At 39.0% G+C, this 27,347-nt stretch overlaps 2 protein-coding genes across 3 annotated transcripts in view; both read left to right on the forward strand.

Annotated features, from left to right (window-relative positions):
* Positions 1–27,347, forward strand: part of EDIL3 (EGF like repeats and discoidin domains 3) — a 263,073-nt gene that overhangs the window by 152,405 nt on the left and 83,321 nt on the right. The gene's annotated exons all lie outside the window — the stretch shown is intronic.
* LOC136995350 (fibrous sheath CABYR-binding protein-like) lies at positions 20,313–24,798 on the forward strand. Its single transcript, XM_067315926.1, has 3 exons — positions 20,313–21,234; positions 22,345–22,355; positions 24,685–24,798. Exons 1-3 carry the CDS (start codon positions 20,529–20,531, stop codon positions 24,796–24,798), a joined length of 831 nt encoding a protein of 276 aa, XP_067172027.1. The 5' UTR covers positions 20,313–20,528.

Here is a 27,347-nt window from a genome sequence, read left to right on the forward strand (position 1 = left end):
ACAGAATTTGTATGCTGTACTTAGTTACTAAACCTGACTCAAGAACTTTATGATATAAAAAGATGAACATCTATTAAAGTTTTATGTAAAAGTTGTTGATGGATTATTTTATGTACTTCATTTATCAAGGGCAATTGAAATGCCATTTGGAATTCTGCTGGGAATCACATCTATCTCTTTAAGGTTTATCCCTTCTGGGTTTTGGATGATACAAAATTACAGAGCAATCATTATTAAAATTGCTCAGGTTATACATCATATGAGACCAATTTGCTCTTTTGCTAAAAATGGATAGTCAGAGCTATAGAAAGTATAAGTTTCTAGTATATTGAACTAGCTAAAGAATTCTGCTAGTGTCAGTAAAGCATTATTGAATTGCAAAATAGGTGCCTATAACCTGTCTTTTAGGAGTCACAGTAGGAGGCTTTGTATTGGTAAGCGATTAAGTGATCTTGCCTATTTTCACTAGAAATGCTTCCATAGATAAGTACTCACAAGTGTCACCTAGGACTCCATCATCTAGCCCATAGAGAAAAACACTTATTTGAAAGGATAATTCTCTTGGGTGCCAACAAATTTTTACAATTACAGTAAGTGTAAGATTTTAAACAGCAGTCATATTGCTTTGGTATAGATATTGCTGCTTTTACATGCAGGTAACAAGGACCGTGATTGATAAACGTGCTAGACAGTAACAATTAATTTGTTAGCTCCAGGGTGTGTGTGGCTTGGTAATTGAGTGGGCATGGCAATACTACGGTGCAGTAGCAAAAGGATTGTGTTCCTTACTTTCTCTGGGTGAAGGACAGGCATATGGAATTACCAACTACCACGTATCTGAAGGACATGGAAGGAATGTAAAATTAGATGTGCTGTAAAGAATTAAGAGCAAAGTAATATATTACTTACATCTGTAATTATAAAATATTGTAGGATACAGGTATTTGAATACTTCAGTTATACCCCTCTGTACTCAGGTAAGTATATGAAGAGTTATAAATAAGTAACAGATAATTAAGGATGGAAATAAGGTTTGTACTCACTGTAGATCTTTATTGAATTCTTCCCTGTGCTGGAACCTCTCACCGCATTCTTCTCTCACTTTAGCACAATTCACAAACTTTTAGCATTCACTGCTTTCAAGCTAGCTTTAACACAAGTGACATTAAAATGTTAACTGTCCTTCTTATATCAATGTATTATTGTGCACTATACCAGCTCCTATAGCTGGGGTTGTGTATATCCATTTTTTCATGAGAAGTTTTATGTCATTACACCTAATTATGTAATTATATGTAGTAATTACACATTCTAATTGCACCATTAGAGTATTACACATCTTTATAGTAATCAAATAATTAAATACCGTTACACTAATTATGTAAATGACTGATTGCTGTCTCAGAATTACCTCACACAGCTCAAGGATTGCTAGTCCACATCACAAACTGTGTGAAATATCCTGGATAGAAAAGAGAAAAGGCAAATTATATCATGCAGTCCATTTTCCTGTCATTGCAAATCTGTTTTCTAGGATGCATTTTCTAATATGACATGTAGATTGATATATCCCAAATAATGATGCTTTGTAATATTGACTTGTCATGTTACTCATCAGCTTAAAGTAGTTTGGTGTCAGGGAGTTTTTCCTAATGTTCAGACTAAATTTTCCCTCTCTGTCTTTTTTTTTTTTCCCACCCCATTTCTCTTAGCTAGTCTCCTAAATATTTCCTTTCACTTTTATCTCATGTTTAGCACTTCCCAGATTTGTGAAAATGGTTACATTATATCCAGATTCTGAAAGTTTGGTGAAACACCCACCTACAATCCTTCTGACTCATCCCAAAAGCCTCTCCAAATAACTAGTGCAGCTGAAGTGGGAGAGAAAGGCTTGTAGACTTGTCTGGAACTGAATACTGAGAGGTTTCCTACCCCTCAACTCCTTCTGTTGGTATGGTTGGTTATAAAGAGTAGAGAGAACCTTTCAGGATTCGGACAACCATAACAGTAAAATGCCTCATGAACTTGGAAGAGTAAACTATATTTGAACCACTATGACTATCATCTGTGTCTCCTTCTAAAGTGGATGAGGTTTGGGGTTGCTTTCTGAGGGCTCAGCCATGAAGTTCTCAGAAGACAGGGAAGGAGATGGGGCCAGCTGATATCCTGGCCAGTTGATGTGACTCAGGCTCCAACAGTGCTCCTGTTCCTTTTGGACCTTCTTATGTTTTATTTATATATCTTTCTCATTTTGAAGCACTGGCCTATCCTCTCAGTTTTTTCAGGATAGATTTAAATTCGGTCTTCTTCCGTTCTAGTTAGATACTGTTATCTGTACCCACTCAGGGGTATGTGATACTAAAATAAGCTGCTCCTCATTGCTAGAAAGCGCGAGATGAGGCAAAGTCAGATTAATGTGGAGTACAAGAGCACTGATGGCTTCCAAAAATATTCAATTATTCTGGAATAAGCTTATCAACCTTTCAGAGATCCTTCAGTGACCATCTGGTATTTACAGATTTGTCTACAGAAGTTTAGTAAGCACAGGATAGAGAAAGGGAGCCTTTTCCCATCCCATGAAAGTAAAAACTAAGCTATATATTTTGCATATTACTTTCCAGATTTCTTAAGTCCTCAGCAATTCCTAACTGGAGATGAAAAGCCTACTATTCTTGCACTCTCTGGACCTATTTCTTGCTTCTGTGCTGAATTCAAGCTATCAGTGATGATTACCTCCATTACAGCTTTCCTTAGTCATTGAGTCTCCATAAATAAGTACTAGTTCCAACACAAATTCTCCTGAGATTGAAGTCTTTTACTCACTGGATCACAAAATTCTCTTGCAGGCAACAGGGAGCCACTTTATTGATGTTTGACTGTTTTCATTATTTAGTACAAATCTATATTATTAAAATCTCCCATGAGCAACCTAGATTGCGAATTGCAATTATTTGTGAGTAGTTCCATGGGTATTTTTTGTTCACTTTTTTCTTTAGCAAATGGTAGTCTACAGTGGATACATCATAATTTCACCATTGTGCTTGTGGAGCAGTAGCTTGCTGATAAGTGTTGCTGCCATTAAAGCATATGGCAAATTTTCTCTTGTTTTTTCTTTGAAGAGATGGTTAAAATTAGTCACTGTAAATATTTTTTATGTATGCTACAGTCCCTTAACCTCCTTTTCTGCATATTTCACATAGCCATATGTAGTAAGACTACATTTAGAACAAGTGTACCAGTGTGATTTGTCTGGCATATCACAAATCCTGCTAAGCAGTGTACCTTCACATTATTTTTGTTTGTTTCCTGTGAAATGTATTTTAATACGTTACCATGTGTTTATACTGCAATTGGTCATCTTCTGCCTTCCTGTCTGTGGAAATTAAAGCAGCGTTTTTAATTTAAATGAAAATGTCCCTTCTTTCAATGACTTTCTTACTTAAAAGTTATGTAAAGACCTGACAAATCTACACGTAAAGAGACTTTCAAGACTACTGTTTACATGGAGGCTTGTACTCCCAAACTAGTTGTTGTCATCCAAATCATTTTAATGTGCTGTGACTTTCTTCTTTATTCTCTCTCTGTTTTGGCTATTGGACATTTTTCTGTTTTAAAAATCATTTTCAGAAATACAGGACACCTGCTACTCAACTTGTAGTGTGAGAGGAAGAATTAATTTCACAGTATTTTTGAACAGACTGTGTTGGTTCTTTTGGTGTCTTTTTTCCATTTCAATTCTAACCATGTTTCCAAGTGAATGGCTTCATTTGCCGGAACTTCTTGGCATCAGTTACTTGTTGTCTGAACTTCTCTGTTTGATGCTTAGCCTTCACTGAGACATAATTATTCTTCTCATCCCCAGCTCCAATTCTTACCAACCCTGGCTCAGCAGCCCAGTGATTCAGAAAGCCCCCATACTTAGGTTCAGAAAAACCCTATACAAAACAAACATGACAGGGGAGCATAAAAAGTACATAGGAAGAATAAAACAATTCATGAAACAAAAGCTATATGTTCAGAGGAGCATAACTTTTATTTAAGTATCTAAGTGGCCTTAACTGTGCTCTGAAACGATTGTGTGATCATCTTGTATGATACCTTGTGTATTGGAGGCTAATAGGTTTTCTCCAGCTGCCCCATGTTAAGGTCAAAATTATGAGCAATGAAAACTGTGTGTCTGGCTAAAATTTATCTTCCAAAAACCTGTGTTTTCAAAAAAGGATAAAAATGAGAACATATCAATTTCCTGATTTAACAATTAGAACTCATAACAAGCTTTCTGGTGAATTCAGCTGGTGAAAATGTCAGGTTAACATTAAACTGTTAAACATTAGACTGCTTAAACAAGATTCCCTTGCAACCACAGCTCATTTCCTGAATGCCTGTTGGGGAACTTAGGTTTCAAAGTGTGAGATGTTTTAGGCACTTCCAGTCTGCAGTATGTTGTGGCTTAAAGCTTGTAGTGAGCTACTGTGAAACTGAGGTCCTGAAACTCATGTAAATCACAAACCTAGAAGCCTGGAAATCTCAAGAAGGCAACTCCAGTCTAGAGTGTCACCAGGAACCTGGAATCTCTGGGATTTTTCAGACTTTAGAAGAGCCTATATGGTGGGGCTCCCCCAGGCCAGTAACCTCTGAGAACTTGGTACTGCTGACAAAAGGTGATGTCCTAGGAGCACCTCCAAAGCTGTGAAGGAGTTCAGTTGCTCTGTAGTTAAATAGATGTTAAATATTCTCACTGATATCTACTAATTTTTCATATTTACTGAGATGATTCAGGTTTTCATTTTTAATTAGCAAAAAACCCTATATTAAGAATTGTAGTTTCTAGAAATATAGGCTCCTGTATTTAAATTAAGAGCACTAAAACTGCAAAAGAAATACATTAGCACATTGGTTGGTCCAAATATACATTTACTTTTTTATATTGGAGTTTCTGTTCCAGAAAGTTACACTTTGATGTATGTAGTTGTCAAGAACTCTAGCCCTGACTTTCACTAGTATAATTCACAAACAGCTATCTATGGAAGTGAGTGGAATCACAGCTATACAAAATTACTGGAAGATCAGAAGTGGACTGATTTCTTTTTCTTGGTTGTATCATTGTGGGTTATCACTGTCACAGTCTCTGCATATTCTGCATTTTCATTCTTGCCAATATGTACTGAAAATTTTGTTAAAGCGCAAGCTAGACATAAGAGAGAATAAGATGACCCATAGAGGGATGACCAAATTAACAGTGCCCTTAAACTTGATCGAAATAGGTTTCCTGTTCCCCTCTTTTCAATTTGTTAAATAGATAAGCTCTTGTAATGACTTTAAAATTACAGAAATTTTTAGACAGATCTTCAGTATTGGGTAGGAGCATGGGACAAAAAAATCCTATCCCAGTATTTCATTGCATTATACTATAAAGTAAGAAATACTTGCAAACTGGCATAAGCAGCCCTGCTGCCAACTGAAGCAGCCTTGCTTCAGCTCATCTTTGTCCATCTTGCTGCCTACATGGCTGCTCGTGCCAAGCTGCTGTGTTCGCTGGTCACTGTGCCTCTCTGTAGCCGGACACTGAAACAAGCCAGGGATTTGTCCCAGCAAAAAACTGACCCAGGAAATAAAAAACATCATCAATCAACCAGATCAATACCTTGATTCAGTGAAATATACAGCCACATATATACTGGGCCAATACAAAGGATGGGTTGCAGGCGAAGATAAATGGTAGGGGACAGAGCACAGGTCTGAAATGAAGGCTAGCGCCAGCTGAAAATGTAAATCAAGCTACTGTCCAATGAAGAGAGTAGATGCTGGGTTTAAATTCATGTCTAAGGCAAAGCTAAAATTTGTTTCAATTTTTGTTTTGTTTCTTGTTTTGTTTCTCTTCAAAGACTGTTGTAGTTGAAAAAAAAAAGAAAAAGCTAGAATCTTCTCCTTGTTTGCCATGGATACAGCAAATCAAAAAAAATAAACATACGTTCCTGTTTGTCATTATTTGGGATACAAGCTCGGGACTGGCTGCATGGAAAAATTAAGGAGAATTTATAGATATGTATATGTGTGTGTAAATATGCACACACATATCACCCTTAAACAAATTAGTTCACTTTTTTAATGTAATTGGGGTAGTTAATTTATTACTCTTATGATGTCATTGCTGGTTTAGGGAATAAAGTGTGGTTAGTCCTACAAAAATGGAAGAATAGAACAATTCTTGTGCCTGAAAAGAAATGTATCAATTTAATATAAAGTTAATGGTAATAATTGATTTATGACCTCTGGATTACAGAAAGATCTTATAACAGAAACATATTAGAAATACGTTTGGAAAATGCAAGAGGGGAAAATTCTTACATGTTGAACGTTATTTTAGCCTATTTAATTCAACTCAGTCTTGGCAATTTGTCACATCCTTTTTTTGAACTTATTATAAGAAGGAAAATAATTATTTAAGAGGTTAAATAAATGCTAAAAGACAAGCTGAGTGCATCACTAGTAATGGTGATGCTTTATACTTTTTTTTTTTTTTAACTATTTCAACTTATCATGGGTGGAACACCATTTATATATCTGCATTGGACAAAACCCTCTTGAAGCTCTTGCTGAAACTAATGAGGTTTGCAAAGGGTGCATAGTTCTGAGAATATGGTTTGGCTAGCATATCTGTGCAATATATAGGTATGAAAGAGCGAAGAGGCAGAAAATGTTATAGAAATGACAGAACACATTGTTAAAAATGAAATGTTCTCCCAGGCATTTCAGTGACCTAGTGAAAAATATTAATCAAACTCTCACGCTTTTAGTATTGAGTCTTCAAACAACAAAGCACACACAGGACCTTCTGCTACAGACCCTTTTTGTCCAGACATCCCATTTAAGACACTAAGGTGTGCAAAATTAGGCTCAACAGTTAGATCAGAATTGTAGTTTTTCCTTTCAGCACAATAGGAAAATGAGACTGAACTCTCAGTATTTGATGTTGAAACAGTCTTCAGTACTATGCCTTTGGGTACGTTTTCATCTCGGTGCTGTTGTACTATACAGAAATGTGTCGCTCTAAAAATTCATTTCTCAGTATCTTAAAGTGATTAGGCAGTAGAGGGTACAATTTTCACTGTATCCTCTGATAGAAACTCCTTGTACAATATTCAGACAAGCTCCTGGGACAAACAGGCGTATTTTACACATTTAATCATCTCTTTGCTACATGAGTCTCCTAGTACAGCTTTTGGGTTGTGTCAATAACTCCATTATGAAATCAACCCCATTTTCTAGCATCTGTAACTTGACTTTGTAGCATCTCTTAGCTTGAACTGCTTTGTTGCAGAGACATCTTTTCCATGTTTTCTTACTTATACCTCCTGATCTGTCTCTCTTCAGCTTTGTGTCATTCTTGACTCATGGTGCCCCTTAATTACCCTCTGTAATGAAATAGGAAGGTTGCACTGAGGTTAGGATTTCCTTCCTCTACCTGTCTTCCACCAGTTTGTTTCTTCAGACTAAGGGAACAAGATGACCCTACATTTTCTGTAATGTGCTGCATGACTGATATTAACAAAAAGGTAGAGGAGGAAAAAAACTTATTTTAGAAAAATATCCTCTCTTCTTGTGTAAGAAGAACTTTCGTGTGCATTTTTGTGTGACAAAGCTTATGCCAATGCATATTTCAACATTTCTAAGCCTTAAAAAAGAAAAAAAAAATTACAGCACATTGTTATTTTCAAAGTAGCCTCTATAGCTCTTAAGAGGTTGGTGTGGTCAATAATGCATGTTCTTTTTAAAGTCCTTCTCACAGAAATGAAAAATAATTTGCAGGTAAAGAATTGGTACTGTAAAAAGAAATAAAAGCCAGACTGTAGCGAGAAGAAGCAAGCTGGAAAAAAATTACTGGTTATTATGACCAAAAAAAAAGTCCTTAGGAGTATGGAAAAGCACCTTGAATGAAAGTGCTAATGATTATAAATATATGAAAAGAACAATTTACAGCTGCAGTAGGCTCAACAAAGCTACCACTAGCCAAGTCACAAAACTGTTTTTTCTGTTTCAGCTATTAGTCCAGTTGGAAAATATCTTATTTTAAGGCTTAGTGTTTATAAAGTATAGGTCATTTTTTCCATAATATAAATTCATCACAGAGGGTCACAGGGGGTTTGCCATCTAAGTCAGCCTGATCTAATCTGTTGCTACACTTTGGTGGACACAGAAGTGACAGAAGAGAATAAGACCATCTCTAGGACCATCTAAGCTTCTCATAATGAAACTGCCTTGACGTTTGCTGTAGTGAACAATAGAGCAAAAAGTAGAATTCCGGGTGAATATGGCATAAACCTTGCAAAAGGTGGAGGTTTGAAAGTTGATTCACATTTTGGAGATTCATTTGGACTCAAAATTCAAGGCAAGGTGAGAAGGGTGAAAATCCATGTTAACTAAAAAGAAAATGGAACAAAACATGGTTCCATGAGCCCTAAATGAACTAAAATCTCCAAGCTCTGCTCAGCTACCACCTGCAGCTTTCAGAAGGAGAAGGAAATGAAATATGTTCAGTGATCAACTCCCTGCTGAGGCAAAATTCACAACTCCTGCTGCTTCAGACAGACGGAGAGTCCAGCAACACTCCTCTTCCAGACTTTGGTGCAGTGATATTTAAGATACCTAGGAGGGGAATGAAATGCTAGTAGTTTACATCTATTTTAGTCCCTGACCCCCACTATGCTCATTTGTTGCATACCATTAGATAATTTGAGGGCTTAAAAAAAACACGTAGACCATCTCCAGCATCTAATCGTTGATTATATATAGAAGAAAAAGCAGCATGTAATTCATCACAACTTAGTCTGCTTTTTAGCCTTTTCAGGGTTCAGCATTGGAAAGGCAGTCATTCATTGCCTGTCAGATCTGAGGCAAACAGCATACTTTTGCGGCTGCAGACTGCTACATAAACAGTGGCCTTCAGCCTAAAAGCTGCCCCAGGTGGGTGAACCCCTGCAGCTTGGCACATCAGCAGCCACAGTGTTATTTAGTCAAGGCTGTCACTGCTTTAAAATGAATGAAGAGATGAACAGATATGAAAAATTCTACAGCAGCGCAATACCGAAAAAGAAAGGCTTTATGTCTTTCTGACACACTGTATGTAAACAGAGACTCAGAATGAGGCAAGTAAGTTTTCAAAGAAAAGTGCAATTAAAACTTTCAGAATTCACAACTATCGTATAGGATTATTACTTTGCTGAGAGAAACTGGTAGAGTTACTCTCAGTTCAAACCCTTTTCAGTGATTGTTTTCTAGTATTAATGATAAATGCTATTTAGGCAGCTTTTCAGTTTGGCGTAGTTGCTTAGAAATTTTGTTCACAAAAAAGATGGGAAACTTTAACCCTTTAAAAGTGATGATCTGTTCCTGATCCAGTGAAGTCTGCTTGCTAGGGAAATAAAATTAGCTGAGCTTACCCATAAATATAGTTTTCCTTTGCTGGCAAGTCTCTGTAGTTGATAGCAATGTTACATGCCTTCTCTGAAGATAAGTTTCAGTGTGTAGTTTATAATATTACATTTATTGTTATTCTAGTTATATCTCTGTATTCCAGTTTATGCTCATGTTGCTGAATCCTAATTTTCCTGATTGGTCTGTTCCTATTTTTATGCAATCCATTTTTACCCATCCATGTTTTGAAATTTCAGCTTCAGTATAGCATAAAAAGGAACTAAATTGTAATTCTCATTACATCAAAGTTAGAGAAAAGCAAATATTACCAGGAAAATTATTTCCCAGTATTCTCTTGACTTTGCAAGCAAATTTGTATCCTCACATCCCACTGTGTCCAAATATGATTCTTTCTTTTTCTGGAAGGTTTCTGAAAAGTGTCACTTGTCTTCTGGATAGTGGTAAAACTTCCATACAGGAAGTTATTTACAGATTTTACTGTGCTTACTGAAACCTCTTCCCCTTCTACTTTTCTTCTTACTGTTCCTTCCCATCTATGAAAATAAAGTCAGTGATAGTGTCTTCTTGGATCCATCAGTGTCAATGCATGAAGAAGTCTTAAAACTCTTTTATATTTTTCACAATATCTTTAATTTTTCTGTTAGGTGCAAAATTGAATGTTACTTTTTGTTCATTCTTTGACTTAGGAATTTGTTTCCTTGATAAAAATTGTCATTAGGAAAATCCTCAAAATTTAAATTCCTCTCCCAGAATGAATGATGTGATCCATTTAGTGTCTTCTCATCTGTACTGAAGTCAACGTCAGAACTCCCACTGGGTTCTCTGCAAGTAAAATGGGGGGCAAATTATATGGGGTCCTTGAAAGGCTGTGCTTTAGTCTTAGACATGCAAACATAGCTGTTGGAAGTAAAATATTATTTAATAATGAAATGCAGCATGGTTAGTCCCTTAACCTAAGAAGTTAAATCTCTCCAACACCAACTGCACATTGATTTAAAGACTGATACAGCAGTAAGGTAATTCTGGTTTTTGATCCTGTTCACTATTAATATTTAGTGACAGAATCCTAATTTCAGACACCATGATATATTCTAAAGGTGGGGTTTGATTCCCTATGGAAAGCCTGCTGGCAGTCATCATGCATCCCAATGACATTTGTGTCACCTTTGCCTCCTGTACAAAGTAGAAGGAGAAATAGACCCCAAAGAATTCACCAAGTCAGTTTGCTGTGTAGGGAGTTGCCTAAGTTAGTCAGTATGAAAATATTTGAGGAAAAAGTGTAAGACTCAAAAATACCCCTCAAAGAGTGAAAGGTCTCTCTAGACCTTAGGGGCACCAGCCTGAAGGTCCCATCATATAGGCAGGGATATAATACAAAAGGGTACTTCCTTACAGGGAGGCAGACAGGTCACTGCACATGCATAGCCTAAAGATGGGGCCTAGGGAAAAGCAGGTTCTGGTCTTGGATGTAATTAGTACTTTCTTGTGCATAGTAGAACATCTTCATGAGAAGACACTGTGAGAGTCCCAACCCATAATTCCCAATAGACCAGTGGCTGGGGCATTCTGTGGGCATATGAATAATGTGTGATTTCAAATTTGATCAGGTAAGGAAGAAATCTGAATCATTCTCTTATGCATACTAGTCCTGTTCACTTACACTTACACCTCCTGAAGCCCTCAACTCAAGCTGCTCTGTTTTCCAAACTTCAGTTTATTCTTATTGATTTTGTCAGACACAAATGCATGCTTGCTGAAGAGATACTGCACATAAGTGCACACATTCCACCTTGCAGTGGGTTTTGTTTTGTGTTACTGGGGTTAGATGCTCTGTGCAAGACAAAGTTGAGAAACACAGAAATTCCTCTGGTCTGTCAGTTCTGTTAAGTTTTAAGTAGGTCAGCATCCCTCAGTGCTGCCAACATTGCAATTCCATGGCACATGTTTATCCGAAAGATTTCAGTTCACGTGAAATTTCGCATAGGGAAGCGTAGACAAATAAGGCATTAACATGTTTCCAGGGTAATATGAGTTTTTTTGCACCATCACTGTGGATATAGAACTATTGTGAATTTAAACTGAAACATATAAATTTTTATGCGATAGCAGTAAAGTTTTTTGAGAAGTTGTTGTAGATAGATTGTTAACATAAGGTTTAGTATAATTGCTGCTTTACTGAATCAAAAGAATCAGACAACTTGTCTGTGGTAATTACACTGCAGTGCTTTTGTATGCAGCTTTATTTGTAATTTCTTAATATGGGTGTTGTCAGCAGAGTGGGTTCTCCTGGCTCTCACTGAGAGCAGAATTGTGCTAGTTTACGTATTACTGATAAGTAACTTTCCCTTTAACTTTATAGTATATTGTTTTGTGAATATATCTCTTTACATAGAGATAAGTGTAAGTTACTTAATCAGTCTATAACTTTATAAATGTCTAGACAATTTTTAAGTAAGGTAAGAGGATTTTATCCACAGTAAATTCAAATCTTTATTTATGAAAGTATTTTAAAAGTTCCGTTGGAATGAACAGGAAAATGCTAAAAGACTTGGATTTTGGTGACTGGATGGTGTTGTTTAGTATGTCCTATCTCTGCTCTAAACAGTTGCAATAGGAAAGTCACAGCTTTCTAGTGGCTTCATTGACAAAGTTTATTTTAGATGATTTTCAGGACAGGGAGTATTAATTGTTAGTTTGTCAGCTTAAAAAATACTACGCTTTTCTTGGCAATCCTGTAACAAACATTTTTCTTTCCATGTAATATTAAACTATTGGATAATTAGGTTTCCTACAGAATGCTGAGTAAAGAGCCTATAAACTATATTAAAAGGAGATGCCTTCTGAAATAGTAGCTGTTTCAAGTCTAGTTTCTATTCCTAATTGAACTGCTGTACTTATTCATTATGTATTCAGTGTGTTTTCTTGGGGACTCATTTTTTAAATAGGCTATTAACATGAATAACGTAATGGATTCCTAACTAGATTTCACTAGCATTTTGTTGCTAATTTCATAAGAACATAAAAAACATCATACTGGGTCAGATGGTTCAGCATTATGTCTGGCCTGCAATCCTGACTCTGACAGTGACAATGACAAATGCTATTTAAGGGGAGCTTGTGCTCTCTTGGTCACTTTCTTCCATTTATTCTTCTTGTATCTGCTCCACATTCACAATTTTTATATTAGGAATATTAGAGCATACATCCTTGACTATTCTCTTTAGTATCATCTATGCACCTATTGCATATGAATTTGTCTAATCCCTTATTGAACCTGTTGAACCTACCTCCGAAGTTTCTTGTGGCAGGGCAGCAGGCTTCAGAAGCTCACTACCCACTGTGCAAAGAAGTATTTTCTTTTATATGTGTTAAGCTGATCTATGAATTTCAATGAGTGCTCTCTAGTTTTAGTATTGTGGTATCTGATAAACAGTACAGCATTCACCTTGTCTACCACCTCCATGTTTCTGTTAAATTCAACTATACCCCTCCTCAGCCTTCTCCTCTCCAACTGAAAAGTCCTAATTTTTTTCTTCTTTTCTCATAAGGTAGATGCTGTATCTCTTTGATCATTTTAATTGCTGTTCTGTACACCTTTTCTAGCTCCACTCTCTCTTTCCAGAGACTGGAACAGCACAGAGTATGATCATACCAGTTTCATATACCTTCAGAATGATACTCTCTGTCTTGTTCAAAATGCCTAACTTTGTGTCAACTTTTTGGCTGCTGCTGCATGTTGAGCCGATGATTTCAGAGAACTGTTGGCGATTATTCCAAGATCTCTATTCTGAGTTGTAACTGCCGTTTCCAAGTTCAGTATTGTGTAGGCGCAGTTTAAGCTTTTTCCTAGATGTATTAATCTTCCCATTGTGTACACTGAAGGTTATCTGCCCCCCTTTTGCCACTCACTCAATTTTTTATGTCTTTCTGGAGCTCACCATCAGAGTGGCATTTGATCAAGAAAGTTACCTTCAAACCTGTTGATTTCCCCATTCACACTGTTCTCCAAGTCACTGATGAAGAAGCTGAACAATACTGGTTCCAGCACTGATCCCAGGGGATCCCATCACTGACACTTCATCTTCAAAAGTTTCTGTTCTTTAATTAGATTTCGATCTATAAAAGGACCTTTTCTTCAATCCCTGGCAATAGCCTTTGATGTGGAATCTTCCCCACTGCTTTCTGAAAATCCAAGTATACTATGTCCACTGAATCCCCTTTATTCCTATGTTTATTGCCACCATTAAAGAACTTCAACAGGTGAGGCAGGATTCCCCTTTACAGAAGCCATGCTGACTCTTTTCCAACAGATTGTCTTTATTTAGGTACTTAGTGATCCTGTTCTTAGCTATAGACTCAGAAGCTTACAAAGCATAGAAGTAAACTCACCTTTTTGTAGTTCCCACAATGGACCAAGAACTTTTTTGTAGATGAGAGTGGAGCACTGATTTATCAGTGTATCCTGTAGTGAGAGCCTCTGAATCTAGCTTCTTCATCTATGCAAAATTTCTAGCAGCACTAAGTAATGAAATCACATTAACACTGGAAAAGAGCAAGTCATTATTAGGTGACAAAAGAACTACAAAAATCCTTTTGCTTCCTTCTTTAAAAAAAAAAAAAAATCCTCAGACCACCTAAGAATTGCCTAACTTTATTTTCATACTTTATCCCCAGCATAAAACTTGTAGACCAAGTAGTAGACAAGACTGAATCTTGCAACCTAACGATAAAATTATGAAGAGAATATTTGGTAATGGAAGCACATGATAGTCACTTAGCAGTAATTGAGAAGTAGAACATAATATTCAATTTCTTTATATTTGATTAGTTCAGAAAGACATTGCTTGCACATATGAAGTGTGTTGACCAATATGATAACAGAATAATGTGTTGCTATTTGCTGAGATGCTACATCAGCACAAAAACATTTTATCTGTTGGTGCATATCAGCAAATAGGTAGCAATTTTTCCCATTACTGTCTGAAAAGCTGTCTTCTGTTGCATGGAACATAACTAATCACTTCCTTTTCATGTCAGCTCCTAGAGATTTGAAACTCAGCATAACATCATTTGAAAAGTTTGCTTGTCTGGAAGTGTCTATGTGCTCATTAGTTGCTGCTGATGCAAATTGGTAAAGATGTTGCCTTTGACATACGCTATTTTATGTGGAGACATGAAACAAGATTAATCATATTCTTCACCTTAGTGCCAAGTAATGTATTTTGAATCACACTTCTGAAATAATAGCAATAATAATTAAGATGTTTGTAGGTCAGGAAAATCCATTTTGTTTTGTTTTAATTCTGTGAAGCAGGCTTATAGAGATAAATGCTTTGTGTGCTATTAACCAGATTTCAGAACTGAATGGCTCTATAGATGCACCATGGCCAGGCAAAAATGTGCTATTTTGTTGTGTAGTTAAGAGTCACTGGGAAGTTATAACCCCTGTGACTTTACGTTTTTATCTGCTATCAGAAACAATAACTGACATTGTGTGTACTACAAGTCTTCTGAAATAGGAGTCTTTTTATACTAGACTTCAGTCTAGTAAAGTGAGGTTTTGTAAATTCATTTCTGTGGTTTTATTTCACACTGTGAGGGACTAGAAAGAGGGACACATGGTCTGTTCCCATGTCTCACAGGAAGTACTGATTAATTTTAAATTCCTTCAGGGGAAACACAAATATTGATTCGACCTTGCCGGTGGGGTTAGTCTTCAAAACAACAATTAACATGAGTTGCTACAACCATGTTACTCAGTATCACTCAGATCAAAACACTGGATTGTGCGAAAACCACTTGAACTACATAGAGTAAGTGAATAATTTGATTAGCTGCAGAATAATTAAAATAGCAACAGATAAAAAGTGTGAAGTTGAGCTTGTGGCCTGCAGCTGTATCCCCACTACACTATGCTCATCACAACCCTCAAAGTCCAATCCATACAATGAAGGTTGAATAGCTCAAGTCTAAAGCACCACTTCAGTTGAGCTAGAGATTTTTAGGTATGGATAAAGATCCGATTAGTATTACCAGATTTCTAGCTAATGTAGATGTGGTAGTATTCATCATCCCTTTGGGGAAACAGTGATTTTTATATTCATATTAGAGTTTTTCAGAGTTCTTGTGTTTAAAAAGTCACTGTTTTGTACAGAGTTCTTGCATTGCTTAGGATTCATTCCAAGTGAAAATCTATATCTGTGTAGGAGGGACTGTAAAAGCTTAGGCTTTGCTTGTGTTTAAAAGTGATGGGTTAAGAGATGGGATGAAGCAAGAGCTGCCAGCAAGGAAAAAGAAAAGAAGCTCTCATGATCCTGAGAGAAGATGAGATGGCATTAAGAATGTCCTTGACAAAAAACAAAAACAACAACAACAACAACAACAAACCCTAAAAACAGAGGCCATTTCATTCAAAAAATATATCTGTAGGAATATACCTAATGTATCTATGTTACGTGCAGCTGTATTGAAACATTGCTAATCAGTGCTCCTGGACTACTGAAGCCAAGCCATGAGACAACTAATCAGAGAATGAGCTGGGATATGTGACTCAGTCCTTCACAATAGGAATGTCATAATACCTCCAAACAGTATGTTTACTTTGTGCAAATGTGACCAAAGTACACTGAATATTAAAAAAAAATATACAGTTCTTCCAGTAATTTAAGACTTTATCTCTTCTTCAGTCTATCAGCCTATACATTTACACGTATGGTCTACATACATATGCAGAAAACAGGATCTTCTGGAAAATAAGTCTCTTTGACCAACAGTCAAACTCTACCTTCCTCTGAAAATGAATATGTAATTGCTGTATTTAGTTGTAATGAAGAATTTAAAATTCTTCAGATTTCTTAAATGTACTAATTATCCATGCAGCTAACAGCAAAAATTTAATTTGGTCTAGGAAACCAAACAGAATTTTTGTATGTCGGGCGTCAGTCTTATAGACTGTGACTAACTGTGACTGGAAGGTATTTATACTTAACTTTAGCCAGAAAAATATGAACAGCAAGCAGTTGTACAGTGTTCTGCTTATGAATGGCTTGCAGGCAGAAAAAGTGCTAAATCAATGAGCAAATTATTTATTATTATTATTATTATTATTTCATGTAGTACTGTATATTACCAGATAAAGTGAGCTACTTGGGGCCAAATCCTCAGCCACTATAAATCAATATTACTGAGAATTCAACAGAACCATGTCAGATTATTTCTACACAGGTTGGGGTCCACTATGTTGGTTTGCCTTTGCAGGATTTACCTGATCTCAAAAGGATATGCAGTTACAACTTTAGATATAACACAGACAGAGCAAGGAGTCACTTGGTATTTCTATGCAAATAGCTTTCTGAGGTTTCGTATGTGTATTTCAATGCGAATTACTTAGTAATTACATATACCAATTGTCACATCAACTTTTAATTATTGTCTTTTTCAACAGAAAATCAAAAATCTGGCAAACTATTTGCTTGCTGTAATGCTCATCTCTTCTTTGGCATCTGTTTTTAAAAGATCTTTTCCGTAAAGTCCCACTATATTAACCGTCTAGTAAATGTCTTTGCAGGAAAATGTGTCATTATATATTTTTAATGTGATCTCTTTTCAGTGTTTTTAAGACTTGTCTGACTCATTTCGCTTAACTTTAGCCTCTTAAAGTTAGGCGCTAAATTGAAGATAACTGTCTAGGCTCACTCCTTGATCAGTAGAAACAGAAAAGATGGATCACATCTATCTCAAACACCTACTTCAGAGATCGAATAATGGAAATCACGGTTTAGAGATGCCCAGCTCTTTCCACAGGTAATAGAAAGAGCAACAACTAGCTCAGAATAGAGACCTAACTTTAAGGTGGTTGAAGATGGATGGGATGAATCTTATCCATTATTTTTGCATTGTTTGATTAGCTGTTTCTTTATATAAACATTTTGGAATAGTATCCTCTTTATGGTGAAAAGAGGGGCTGATAAAAAAATAATGGGATAGAAAATCTCTATATATGCATGTTTGATTTATGTTTAAAATACTTCATGGAGTCACAGGTACAACATTTCATTTTACTACACAGCTATAGTAATGAAAGACTTCTTTTACTGCACATATTCAAAGATTACTTTGTGAATCTTTGTTCTGAATCTCTTCCACCCTAATAAAAGTCTGTGACCTTTAAATTAATTCTGTATTTTAACATGGCTTCAAGCTCTGATTCTGAAAGCTGCTTTACAAGGATATAAGGTTATACCTACATCAAATGGCTTGCAGAAACAGGATCTAAATTCTGATATCTGAATTTACAGTTATTAGTAAGTCAGACATTTTATAGAAGAAGATGGAAACAGCTTAGAGGCTGAAAGCTGCAGTTTCTGGATAGCTGGATTTAAATAACAGTTGTTTACATTCAATTAATGTTCTCTACTGTGGTTATAGCTCATATTTAGCAATATCACTTCAGCATTATATTGTATATTCCCATATATTTAATTCTTTCCAAAGGACATGTGTTCCATCACAATGTGGAATTCATATTAGTGCCGCTAGTAGTTTTTAAACAATTTCAATGAATACATCTTGTAACTAGTAATATTGTCATTTCTGGGAACTGTTGCTGTTCTAATGAAAATAAAACAAAACACAAAGACAGAAAGAGGGTATCTACGCTACAAAATGAGATTTGCCATTTGAAAAGCACATCTTCTTCTTTGTGGAGGGAAATGAACATTCTCATTGTCAGGCTGGCTTGCAGGAATGCTAATTACACTGATGTTGTAATCCCACTGATTTCCACTGTAGATCAGCCAGGAAAATGCAGGCTTTCAGTGTAACTGTATCTTGTCTTTCCAGTTCTACTTGCAAGAGAAAGTATTTTTTTCAAATATTTTTTCAAACTTTTTGGAACAAACAAATTTTCAGATGTCATGAACTGCCTTTAAATTAGCACTAGTTAGTTAACACACACACACACACACACACACACACACACACACACACAAGATACCGTCATCTGGTTCCTGTGACCAATTCAGAGAATCAGTTCAGATCTTCAAAACAGTCAGAAATTGGGGTTGGTCCAAATCCAGATATTTCACCTCTACTGATAAGATTTAACAAAAGTTATAAAAGAAATCAATGAAAATTCCTGTGAAATTAGCAGCTGTGAAATTAGCATTCCCACCAGCCAGCTTGACTGTGAGAATGTGCATTTCCACCAGCTGGGTTACTCCAGTACAGAGGCAGAATATACGCTTTTCAAGTGGTGAACCTCATTTTACAGCATTAGTATGTATATTCTTTGTCTTGCTCTTCTTTCCTGGGAGTGCTGACAGCTCCTGGAAATAGTGGTATTACCAGTTTAAGACATATTCATCTATTCTGTTTTCAAAATTTTTAGTTCTTCTAGTACTAATATTGCCTTGTGACAGAAACAAGCATGTCCTCCAAAATGAGCTTAGTGAAAAGGAGGGGATATACTACAGTATAATGCATTTGCCACGGAAGTAAGTTCTTTAAATCTGGTACATTTTTTTCCAGTCCACAACACCCCTACCCTTCCCTGCTCCCCCAATATTGTAGTAAAGGCAGATCAAAGTAATATAAAACCAAGGAACTCGAAAGGGGAAGCTGTCTGTAGCCATCTGAAATCAAGCTGAACTTCACAAAATATGGTGCCTGATTAGCAAATTTCCTAACATAACTGGAAAGCTGCTGAGTTTTCTTTTCTTATATTCTTTAAAGAAATATTTCTAGCAATACATGAGGAAGGGAGAGGTGCATGGATTGTACAGTATTCAGTAGAAAATAAGAAGGGTTATTTTGAAATCCATTTGGGTCCCTCATTTTGTTTTTACATGCCTAAATAAGTGATTGGTTGTGCTCTGTGCTATAACCATTTACAATGGCTGGAAGTACAGGATATAACTAATAGATCCACAACCATGCAAATCTCCTCCACCTGCAGGGGCCCAAGTCTATAGCCACAAAAAACTTGTGCTTAGTAAATAGAACTTGGTACCACATACTTGTTCATGTCCTGTGGAGGAATGGTTAATTGAGAGAGGGCATGATCTGATTGGGATGAGCAATCCCGTCTTCGGGGTAGAGGAAGGAATCTAGGCCAAGGCAAGCGAACCTGCTGAGGCCTGCTGAACTGGCCGTATAGCGGCCTTGAGCACTACAAAAGAAGGTATTCATGAAACTGGTAAACAAGTCTGGACGGAACTCGGTTCCATAAATGTCGATGGAGCACAATCAGCAACTTTGCACCAATCATGTATCCGCTTTATACGTATGGACAGAGACTGTAACCAATCATGTAACTATTGCTAACGCATGCGTATTGCTTGATGATATATATACTTTGTGTAAGCTCTAATAAAGGGAGAACGACCATACTCATATTGAGACTCATCGTTACTCCGGGGTCCCCTCCCTCACTCCAACATCTGGTAGCAGAGGATGGTTCGCCGCGTCTACCAAGAGGCTTGACCTCGGCTGATGGTCCGTGACTGCGGTAAGCAGCGAGAGGACTGGGAGTGGGGGATAGAAGGGGCTGGGGGAAGTGCTGGCAAAAAAAAGGCTGCCGCCAGACACGGTCCGGGGTCGCGCCCCGTCTCCCAGACAGCGGCACGGAAGCAGATGCCGCGGCCACCTTGCTAGCCGGTATACTCTCCAAGAGAGGAATTGACGCACCGGTGAAGCAGTTGCAGAGGTTGATTAAACTGGGGCAGCAATGGGAACCTTTTTCGGATACACACTTGTTATTTTCCGTATCGGAATGGCGAGATTTCGGAGAAACAATGTGGCATAAGACCATCGAGGGTGGAGACAAGGACAAGAAGGAGGTTAAGGTGGTGCGAGCTCAACCGTCGGTCCCTCCGCCACCGCCCCCCCCGCAGCCCTTGCCTCCGTCCGCTCCCGAGGGAGCCGGCAGTGCGCCGTGCCCAGGGCCCTCGTCGCCGCCCGTACCGGGGGAGGGCAGCACAGCCCCGCCGAGGCCATGGCGGGAGCCCCTGACGTTGTTATCTCCGGAGTCGTCAGGCACAGCCTCGCCTACCACCCCCGTGGGGACAAAGCCGTTCACGGCTCAACTATTAAAAATGTTTGAGCAGCTGTCAGTAAAACTGGAAAAGCTGGAACTGAGGGACGGGAAAGCTGTTCGCGCACTTTGCAACACCGTACTAGAGACTTTAACGGCAATGAGCCGGTCTGTCAGGGAGGCACTGCAAAGGGCGCGGGAGAACTCCGAGGGGGGGGCATCGTCAGCGCCGTCACCCGCTGCGTCCCAGAAAGCGGAGGTTTCCCCAGAGCCGGCTGGTCCGAGCTCTGAGGCAAACGCGGAAGTGCACCCGGAGGAGGCTCAAAGAGGGGCGGTGGCCGCGCCCCTCGCTGACCTCAGAGACTTGGGCGGAAAGGAGGGCCGACCCCCTCCTAGTGCTCCCCCCCCGCCGCTGCCTAGCAACAGTCCCCTGCATCCACCGTTGCCGCTGCCTATGCCACCTCAGCGGCCGCCTCTACCCTCCTTCAACGAGACCACCCGCTCACGCCAGACTCCATCAGAGTACCCCCCGCTGCTTTCGTCCAGCGAGTCTTCGGGGGACAACACGCCTGGCACCAGAAATAAAGTACCACCGTCACCAGAAGAAACCGTAAGAGTGCTACAGGAGCTATCGGAACGCCTGAAAAAAGTGGAGCTGCAGGCGCAAGAGAAAGAGGGAGGAGTACCTCCCTGCTTAATGAATCCCCTCGCCAGACTTCCAAGGGAGTCCCGCTGGAGTGGTTTTATCAAGGACGCTATAAAAGAAGGTGAACAATGGAAACAGCACGTTATGGAGGGACAGCCTCGGGATTCCCTTCAGACTTTGGAATTAACTGTGGTAGTTTGGGCTCTAACTCATTGGTTAAATACCCCTCTAAACGTAGTGACTGACTCCATGTATGTAGCAGGGGTAGTACCACGACTGGAGAATGCCTTAATAAGGGAAACATCCAACCCGCGGTTGGGAAGTCTGTTCATTACCTTGCGCTCTGTGCTGGGTCAACGAACAGCAGCTTGTTGTGTTATCCACATTCGTAGTCACCAGCTAGACGTGGGGCTAGGCCAAGGCAATCAGCTCGCTGACAGCCTGGTTAGCTCAGCGTGTCATCTACCCCCTATGGACAAGTTTCAACAGGCTAGACAAAGTCACGACATGTTTCATCACAATGCCAAGGGCTTAAAAAGGCAATTCGGCCTGACAGAGAGTGAGGCCCGAGGTATTGTGCAGGCTTGCCCAAGGTGTGGGAACCACGGCCCGGGTATTGGGCTTGGGGTAAATCCAAGAGGGTTAAAAGCCCTAGAATTATGGCAGATGGACGTCACACATATTCCCGAGTTCGGCCGATTAAGGTATGTGCATGTAACCATTGATACCTTTTCGAAAATGATATGGGCAACTGCATTACCCGGAGAAAAGGCACAGCATGTGTGCAAGCATCTGTTGGCCTGCTTTGCCATATTGGGCGTGCCTGAGCGCATAAAAACGGATAATGGACCTGCCTATGTCAGTCAAAAGCTTAGGATGTTTCTATCTCGATGGGGAGTTGAGCATGTCACCGGAATTCCACATTCACCGACCGGGCAAGGGTTAATAGAACGTACCCACCAAGTATTAAAAGACTATCTCAGAAAACAAAAAGGTGAGGAGACGGACGCACAGCAGAGGCTGCACCGCGCACTCTTCACCCTGAATTATCTCTGTCTCATGGGCGACCGTGAGGAGCCCCCGGTGATCATTCACCATCAACAGCTTAAATTCAATAGTACAACAACGTTACCCCAGTTTAAAGTAATGTATAGGGACCCAGCCTCCGGAATATGGACTGGGCCCGCCCCTGTTATCTTTAATGGTCGAGGTTATATGTGTGTTTCCACAGATCGTGGTCCAGTGTGGGTACCCAGCAAGAACGTGAAGCCTGTCTTGACTCGCCATGACTCATCAACCGAACAAGAGGGTGAAAATCCTGATTCTGGGGATACTGTTCCCAGTGGTAATGGCGCTCTACAAGATTGAGCCCAGACACAACATGTGGGTTACCTGGGCGAATAAGACAGGGCAACACGCTTTCTGTTTGTCTCTAGCTTCTGCTACCCAACCTTTTAGAACCTGTCTAATAGGGGTCCCCAGCTATAATGTCAACAGCTTCCAGGAGTACAGCACGGCAAGCTGCAGCGGCAGTCTGTCAACTGCTAACTGCAGTGCCACCCTCATTGCAGGCCTAAACAGAACACTGCCATGGGACCCACAGGAGCTAAACCTGCTGGGGTCCATGAGAATTGGGAACACGTCAGGCAATTGGACTCAAACCTGTATCTATTTTGGAGGACACGTGCAGCCTTACCAGTTATTTAACTGGACAGGGTGGACGAACGTCACCCCAACAGCCGTCTATTATGATTATCAAAACCGTGATTCCTTCTGTGGCACCAATGGCACCAGCCGCCAGGGGCTGGGAGCCTTTGGGGCTGAGGCCAAAAAAGGGCACTTAATTTGGAACAATGGTACCCCAAAGGCCTTGCCACCAGACGTCTTTTTGATATGTGGTGACAGGGCCTGGCAGGGAATTCCGAAAAGGGTAATGGGTGGTCCCTGCTATCTTGGTAAGCTGACATTACTGGCACCGGATCAAAATTGGTGGAAACATATTACGGGGAATGGGACCGCCGTCCGCAGTAAACGAGCAGCCATAGGGCTTTCACCTAATTGTAATGATCAAGTTTCCCTACGCAGTCCCACTGAAAGAGTGTTTTTGTCCTTCTTCGTGCCTGGAGCAGCGGCAGGCAACGCCCTGAATCAGATCGGACGGTTAGCGTGCTGGGCTGAGAAGCAAGCTAACGTCACCACTGAGATAATAGAGAACCTCTTAGAGGATCAAGGTAGTTTGCGACATGCTATTCTACAAAATAGAGCTGCAATTGATTTTTTGCTATTAGCTCAAGGCCACGGTTGTGAGGATTTTGAAGGTATGTGTTGCATGAATTTGTCTAATCATGGTGAATCAATTCACAAACAATTACAGTGGTTGAAGGAACATACCGGCAAGATCCGTCAGCACCATGGGCTATTCGATGACTGGCTAACTAACCTGTTTGGAACTCTACCACAATGGCTAACGAGCTTACTTACTGAAGGCTTACGCATTTTACTAATCCTTATAGTTGTCGGTTTGTGCTTATGCGTAGTCCTGAGCTGCTTTAAGAACGCTCTGCTGAAAGTAGTGAACCAAGCCTGGATTGCTCACAAACAAGAAGGGGGAATTGTGGAGGAATGGTTAATTGAGAGAGGGCATGATCTGATTGGGATGAGCAATCCCGTCTTCGGGGTAGAGGAAGGAATCTAGGCCAAGGCAAGCGAACCTGCTGAGGCCTGCTGAACTGGCCGTATAGCGGCCTTGAGCACTACAAAAGAAGGTATTCATGAAACTGGTAAACAAGTCTGGACGGAACTCGGTTCCATAAATGTCGATGGAGCACAATCAGCAACTTTGCACCAATCATGTATCCGCTTTATACGTATGGACAGAGACTGTAACCAATCATGTAACTATTGCTAACGCATGCGTATTGCTTGATGATATATATACTTTGTGTAAGCTCTAATAAAGGGAGAACGACCATACTCATATTGAGACTCATCGTTACTCCGGGGTCCCCTCCCTCACTCCAACAATGTCCTATGTGTAACTATGATCACATGTCAATTACTTTGTAGTACAACTTGAAAGCCCCTATGAATTTAACTCCTATGATAAGTATGTGGTTTAATTCTTGTGTAAAGTATTTCAGTGTTACTCCATAATTTCCTTTTTATTCAGATTAATTTTAGCACTGTTTTAATGGCTCTGAGTTATATAAAAATGTTTAATGTTGCTATTCAAATTTGGCAAAAGTGTTATTTTTCATGGTTCCAACTTGAAATGTAAAAATCATTTTTTCGCAGATTAATACATTTCTGTGTGAGAGGTCAGCAAGGTAGTTTGAAAAACTCTCCTAACGCCTTACTGCAATATAATTTAATCTTTTATTTAAAAAAAGTCATAATTGCTGCTTGAAAATACAGTAAAATTAAGGTAATGCTTATCAGTGAACTATTGAATGCTGTAACTTTAGTAAGGGTATAAACTCAGAGGAAGCATTTTGTGTTAGGCAGTTGCATGGCATGTCTGTCCTTTCTCAAATCAGTATAGAACGATAGTAGTTTTCTGCTGTCACTGCAGATTGGCCATATGGTAGTTCATTGTCAAGGTTCGGCTAACCATTTTCAGGATTCTGAACTCGTTCCTGGCATTCAGGAGTTGTGCCTCTGTTCTCCCAGTATCCGGCACAGCTAGGACAGCCATGTTCCTTCAAGCTTTGCACTATGCTGTGTGTTTGGTGTAATAAATAGTGGCTATTTGGCATCTCTAGCTAGAAAACAGAATACTGAATGGAGACAAGGGATATGTTTTCAGATACACTAAAGGCTATTGCAAAAAGAGTACACTGTTGTCCCTCTTGGTAGAATAAGGACAAGAAATAGTAAAACAGAACAAGGAAGATTCAGGTTAGACTTTATTCAGACACTGAATGGGGTTGTTGAATGTTCACTACTGGAGCTTTTGAAAAAGGCATTTAGCAAACATTTATCAGGAATATAATGGATATAATTGGCATGTCTTGGGTTAAAGAAACTTTTCCAGATAATTGGAAGTCCTATTTTTCAATGACAAGGATCCATAAACAGTGCACTTCATACCAGAGGTGCTCTTTCCAGGCCAGTTCCATTAAAAGCATTGTGAACATGCCTAAGAATGTTAATAGCATTAATGTTACTGAGTTCAGCACAGAACATAGCAGAAACATTCACTTCATGGATCATGAATGCTAGAAGAAATGATTTTTCTGATTACAGTTTTGAAGATACGAGATTTTATACACATCCTTCTTTTTGAGCATAAGAATAGCTATGCTTGGTCAAATGAAAGTTGACTGCCTGTGACAGTGATCTGAAGTGAATGCTTAGTGAATGAGTGTAAGAAAAGGACTAGCATTAAGTGACAATTTTCCCACTGTTTTTCCAGCTTCTAGCCCTCATCGGTTTAGGGACTTCCTAGATCAGTTCTATCTTCCTTTAATTTTGTTAATTCCCATTGGATAGATTCCTCTTTAAGCATGCTGTATGTTGCAGTTCCCCAGGCATTAATTCCTGTGCTTTGCGTAGGGAATATCCTTTCTATGCAAAGAACAGAAAGCAGAAATCGTGAAATGAGAACTAAGCAGATCAGTCCATGAATAACAACGTTCCGTTTCAGACACAACACCATATAAAAAGGACCTAATCTGGTTTCACTGAGCTGCCATCTCCACATGCTCCTGTCCTGTGCTGGAAGCGTCAGCTTGTCAAAGCCATCTCAGTGTAGGAAATACCCCTGACTGTCCATCAGAGGATTCTCACAGGAAGGAAAGCTCTGTCTCCCAGCCACCTCTCTACAAAATCACTTTACGTACTCTTTACAAAGAAGAAAATTAGAAACACTAATTTTATCATTAGTGTTTCATGGTTTTGCAAAAACACTCTACAGAAACCTTCATATTTTGTGTGTACCTTCGTATGTTGAATATGGATGGATCTTTAATAGCAGATCGCTAAGCGATGGTCCATACCCATCTAACTAGCTCCTATAAAAACAAATTCGCTGTTATCAGAAGAGGGGTATCCTTGAGAGAACAAACTGGGCAAGGATGTGTGGGTGGCTGGGAGAATAAGATGAAGAAATAGGCTGACGTCTAGCTTGCATGGTGGGAAACTGATGCATGTATCATCATTAATTACTTCAATATCAGAGGTCACTTGTAATGCCATTGTCAGGGTTTATGTTCAGCACAAATACCACGCTATGCTAGGCGCAGCCAGAGTAATCTCATTCCACAAAATGAGGTGCTTGGAGAAAGACAAGAGTACAGATGTCTAAAGCAGATTTGTTTTCTGCATGCCTTCAATTTTGCATCTGTTTGTTTTGATGACGTTACCTGGAGACAAACCAACAGAAGAAATGAAAGCTATATATTCATGCTGCAGAATCAGACATGCTTCATCATCAATAACAAGAAATCTTTTTCTTCTGTTTGCAGAGGCATAATCCTCACATTTACAGGCAATGTTTAAACCATTTGGAGGTTTTGCTTAATTTGTGGATTGAAATAAAGTATAGAAGTCCACATTAAACACACTTGAGTAACATGTTTACCCAGTGCTTTCTGCTTATTATTATCTCCCATTACGGTAATTCTTTTTTTTCTTAAAATAGTTTGTCCTTCCCCTACTAATAGTGAGAATCAGTGACATATTTTGCTCTTCTATTTTACATCTGAAGAGTTATCTGTGTAAACCAGACTAAGGTCTTTTTCTAATTGTCATTTTCTGTTTCCTTTTGCATAAATATTTTTGTTCTGCTGGAGGCATTTATTGTTGGAAGAGCCAAGGGTCCCCATAACCTTGGTCTAGGAGCGAAATCTGGAATACCAATCATTTATTTTGTGGTAAAAACTGATATGTTGCATTTCAGATATCATTATATTTGAGACTGTAAAAGAAACCTTCAAGGCAGTTTTATCACTGTGCCATCTTCAACTGAATTGGTGGGGGTTCTTAGGAGAAATGAAAAGATAAATTAATCTTTAACTTTTCAGGTATTGGTGTTAACTTTTACCATCCTTCACTGGATCCATTCAGAGTCATGTAGCTTATTGGTTCATCCTTATATTTGTGTCATCTTCATGGACAGTGAAGTGGGTGTTCTGAGCATTGGTTTATGTTTAATGAGAGTAAGAGGAGCATCAGTAGTGCTTCATTTCGAGTACACCAGTTGTCAGTGTAGGATTAAAAAAATACTGCTTGAGT

This window comes from Apteryx mantelli, chromosome Z (assembly GCF_036417845.1).
Source record: "Apteryx mantelli isolate bAptMan1 chromosome Z, bAptMan1.hap1, whole genome shotgun sequence".
In the NCBI taxonomy this organism is placed as follows: domain Eukaryota; kingdom Metazoa; phylum Chordata; class Aves; order Apterygiformes; family Apterygidae; genus Apteryx; species Apteryx mantelli.

What these genes read in the sequence shown, in the direction of transcription:
- LOC136995350 (XM_067315926.1), top strand. Translation starts at nt 20,529, where the DNA reads ATGTTTGAGCAGCTGTCAGTAAAACTGGAAAAGCTGGAACTGAGGGAC.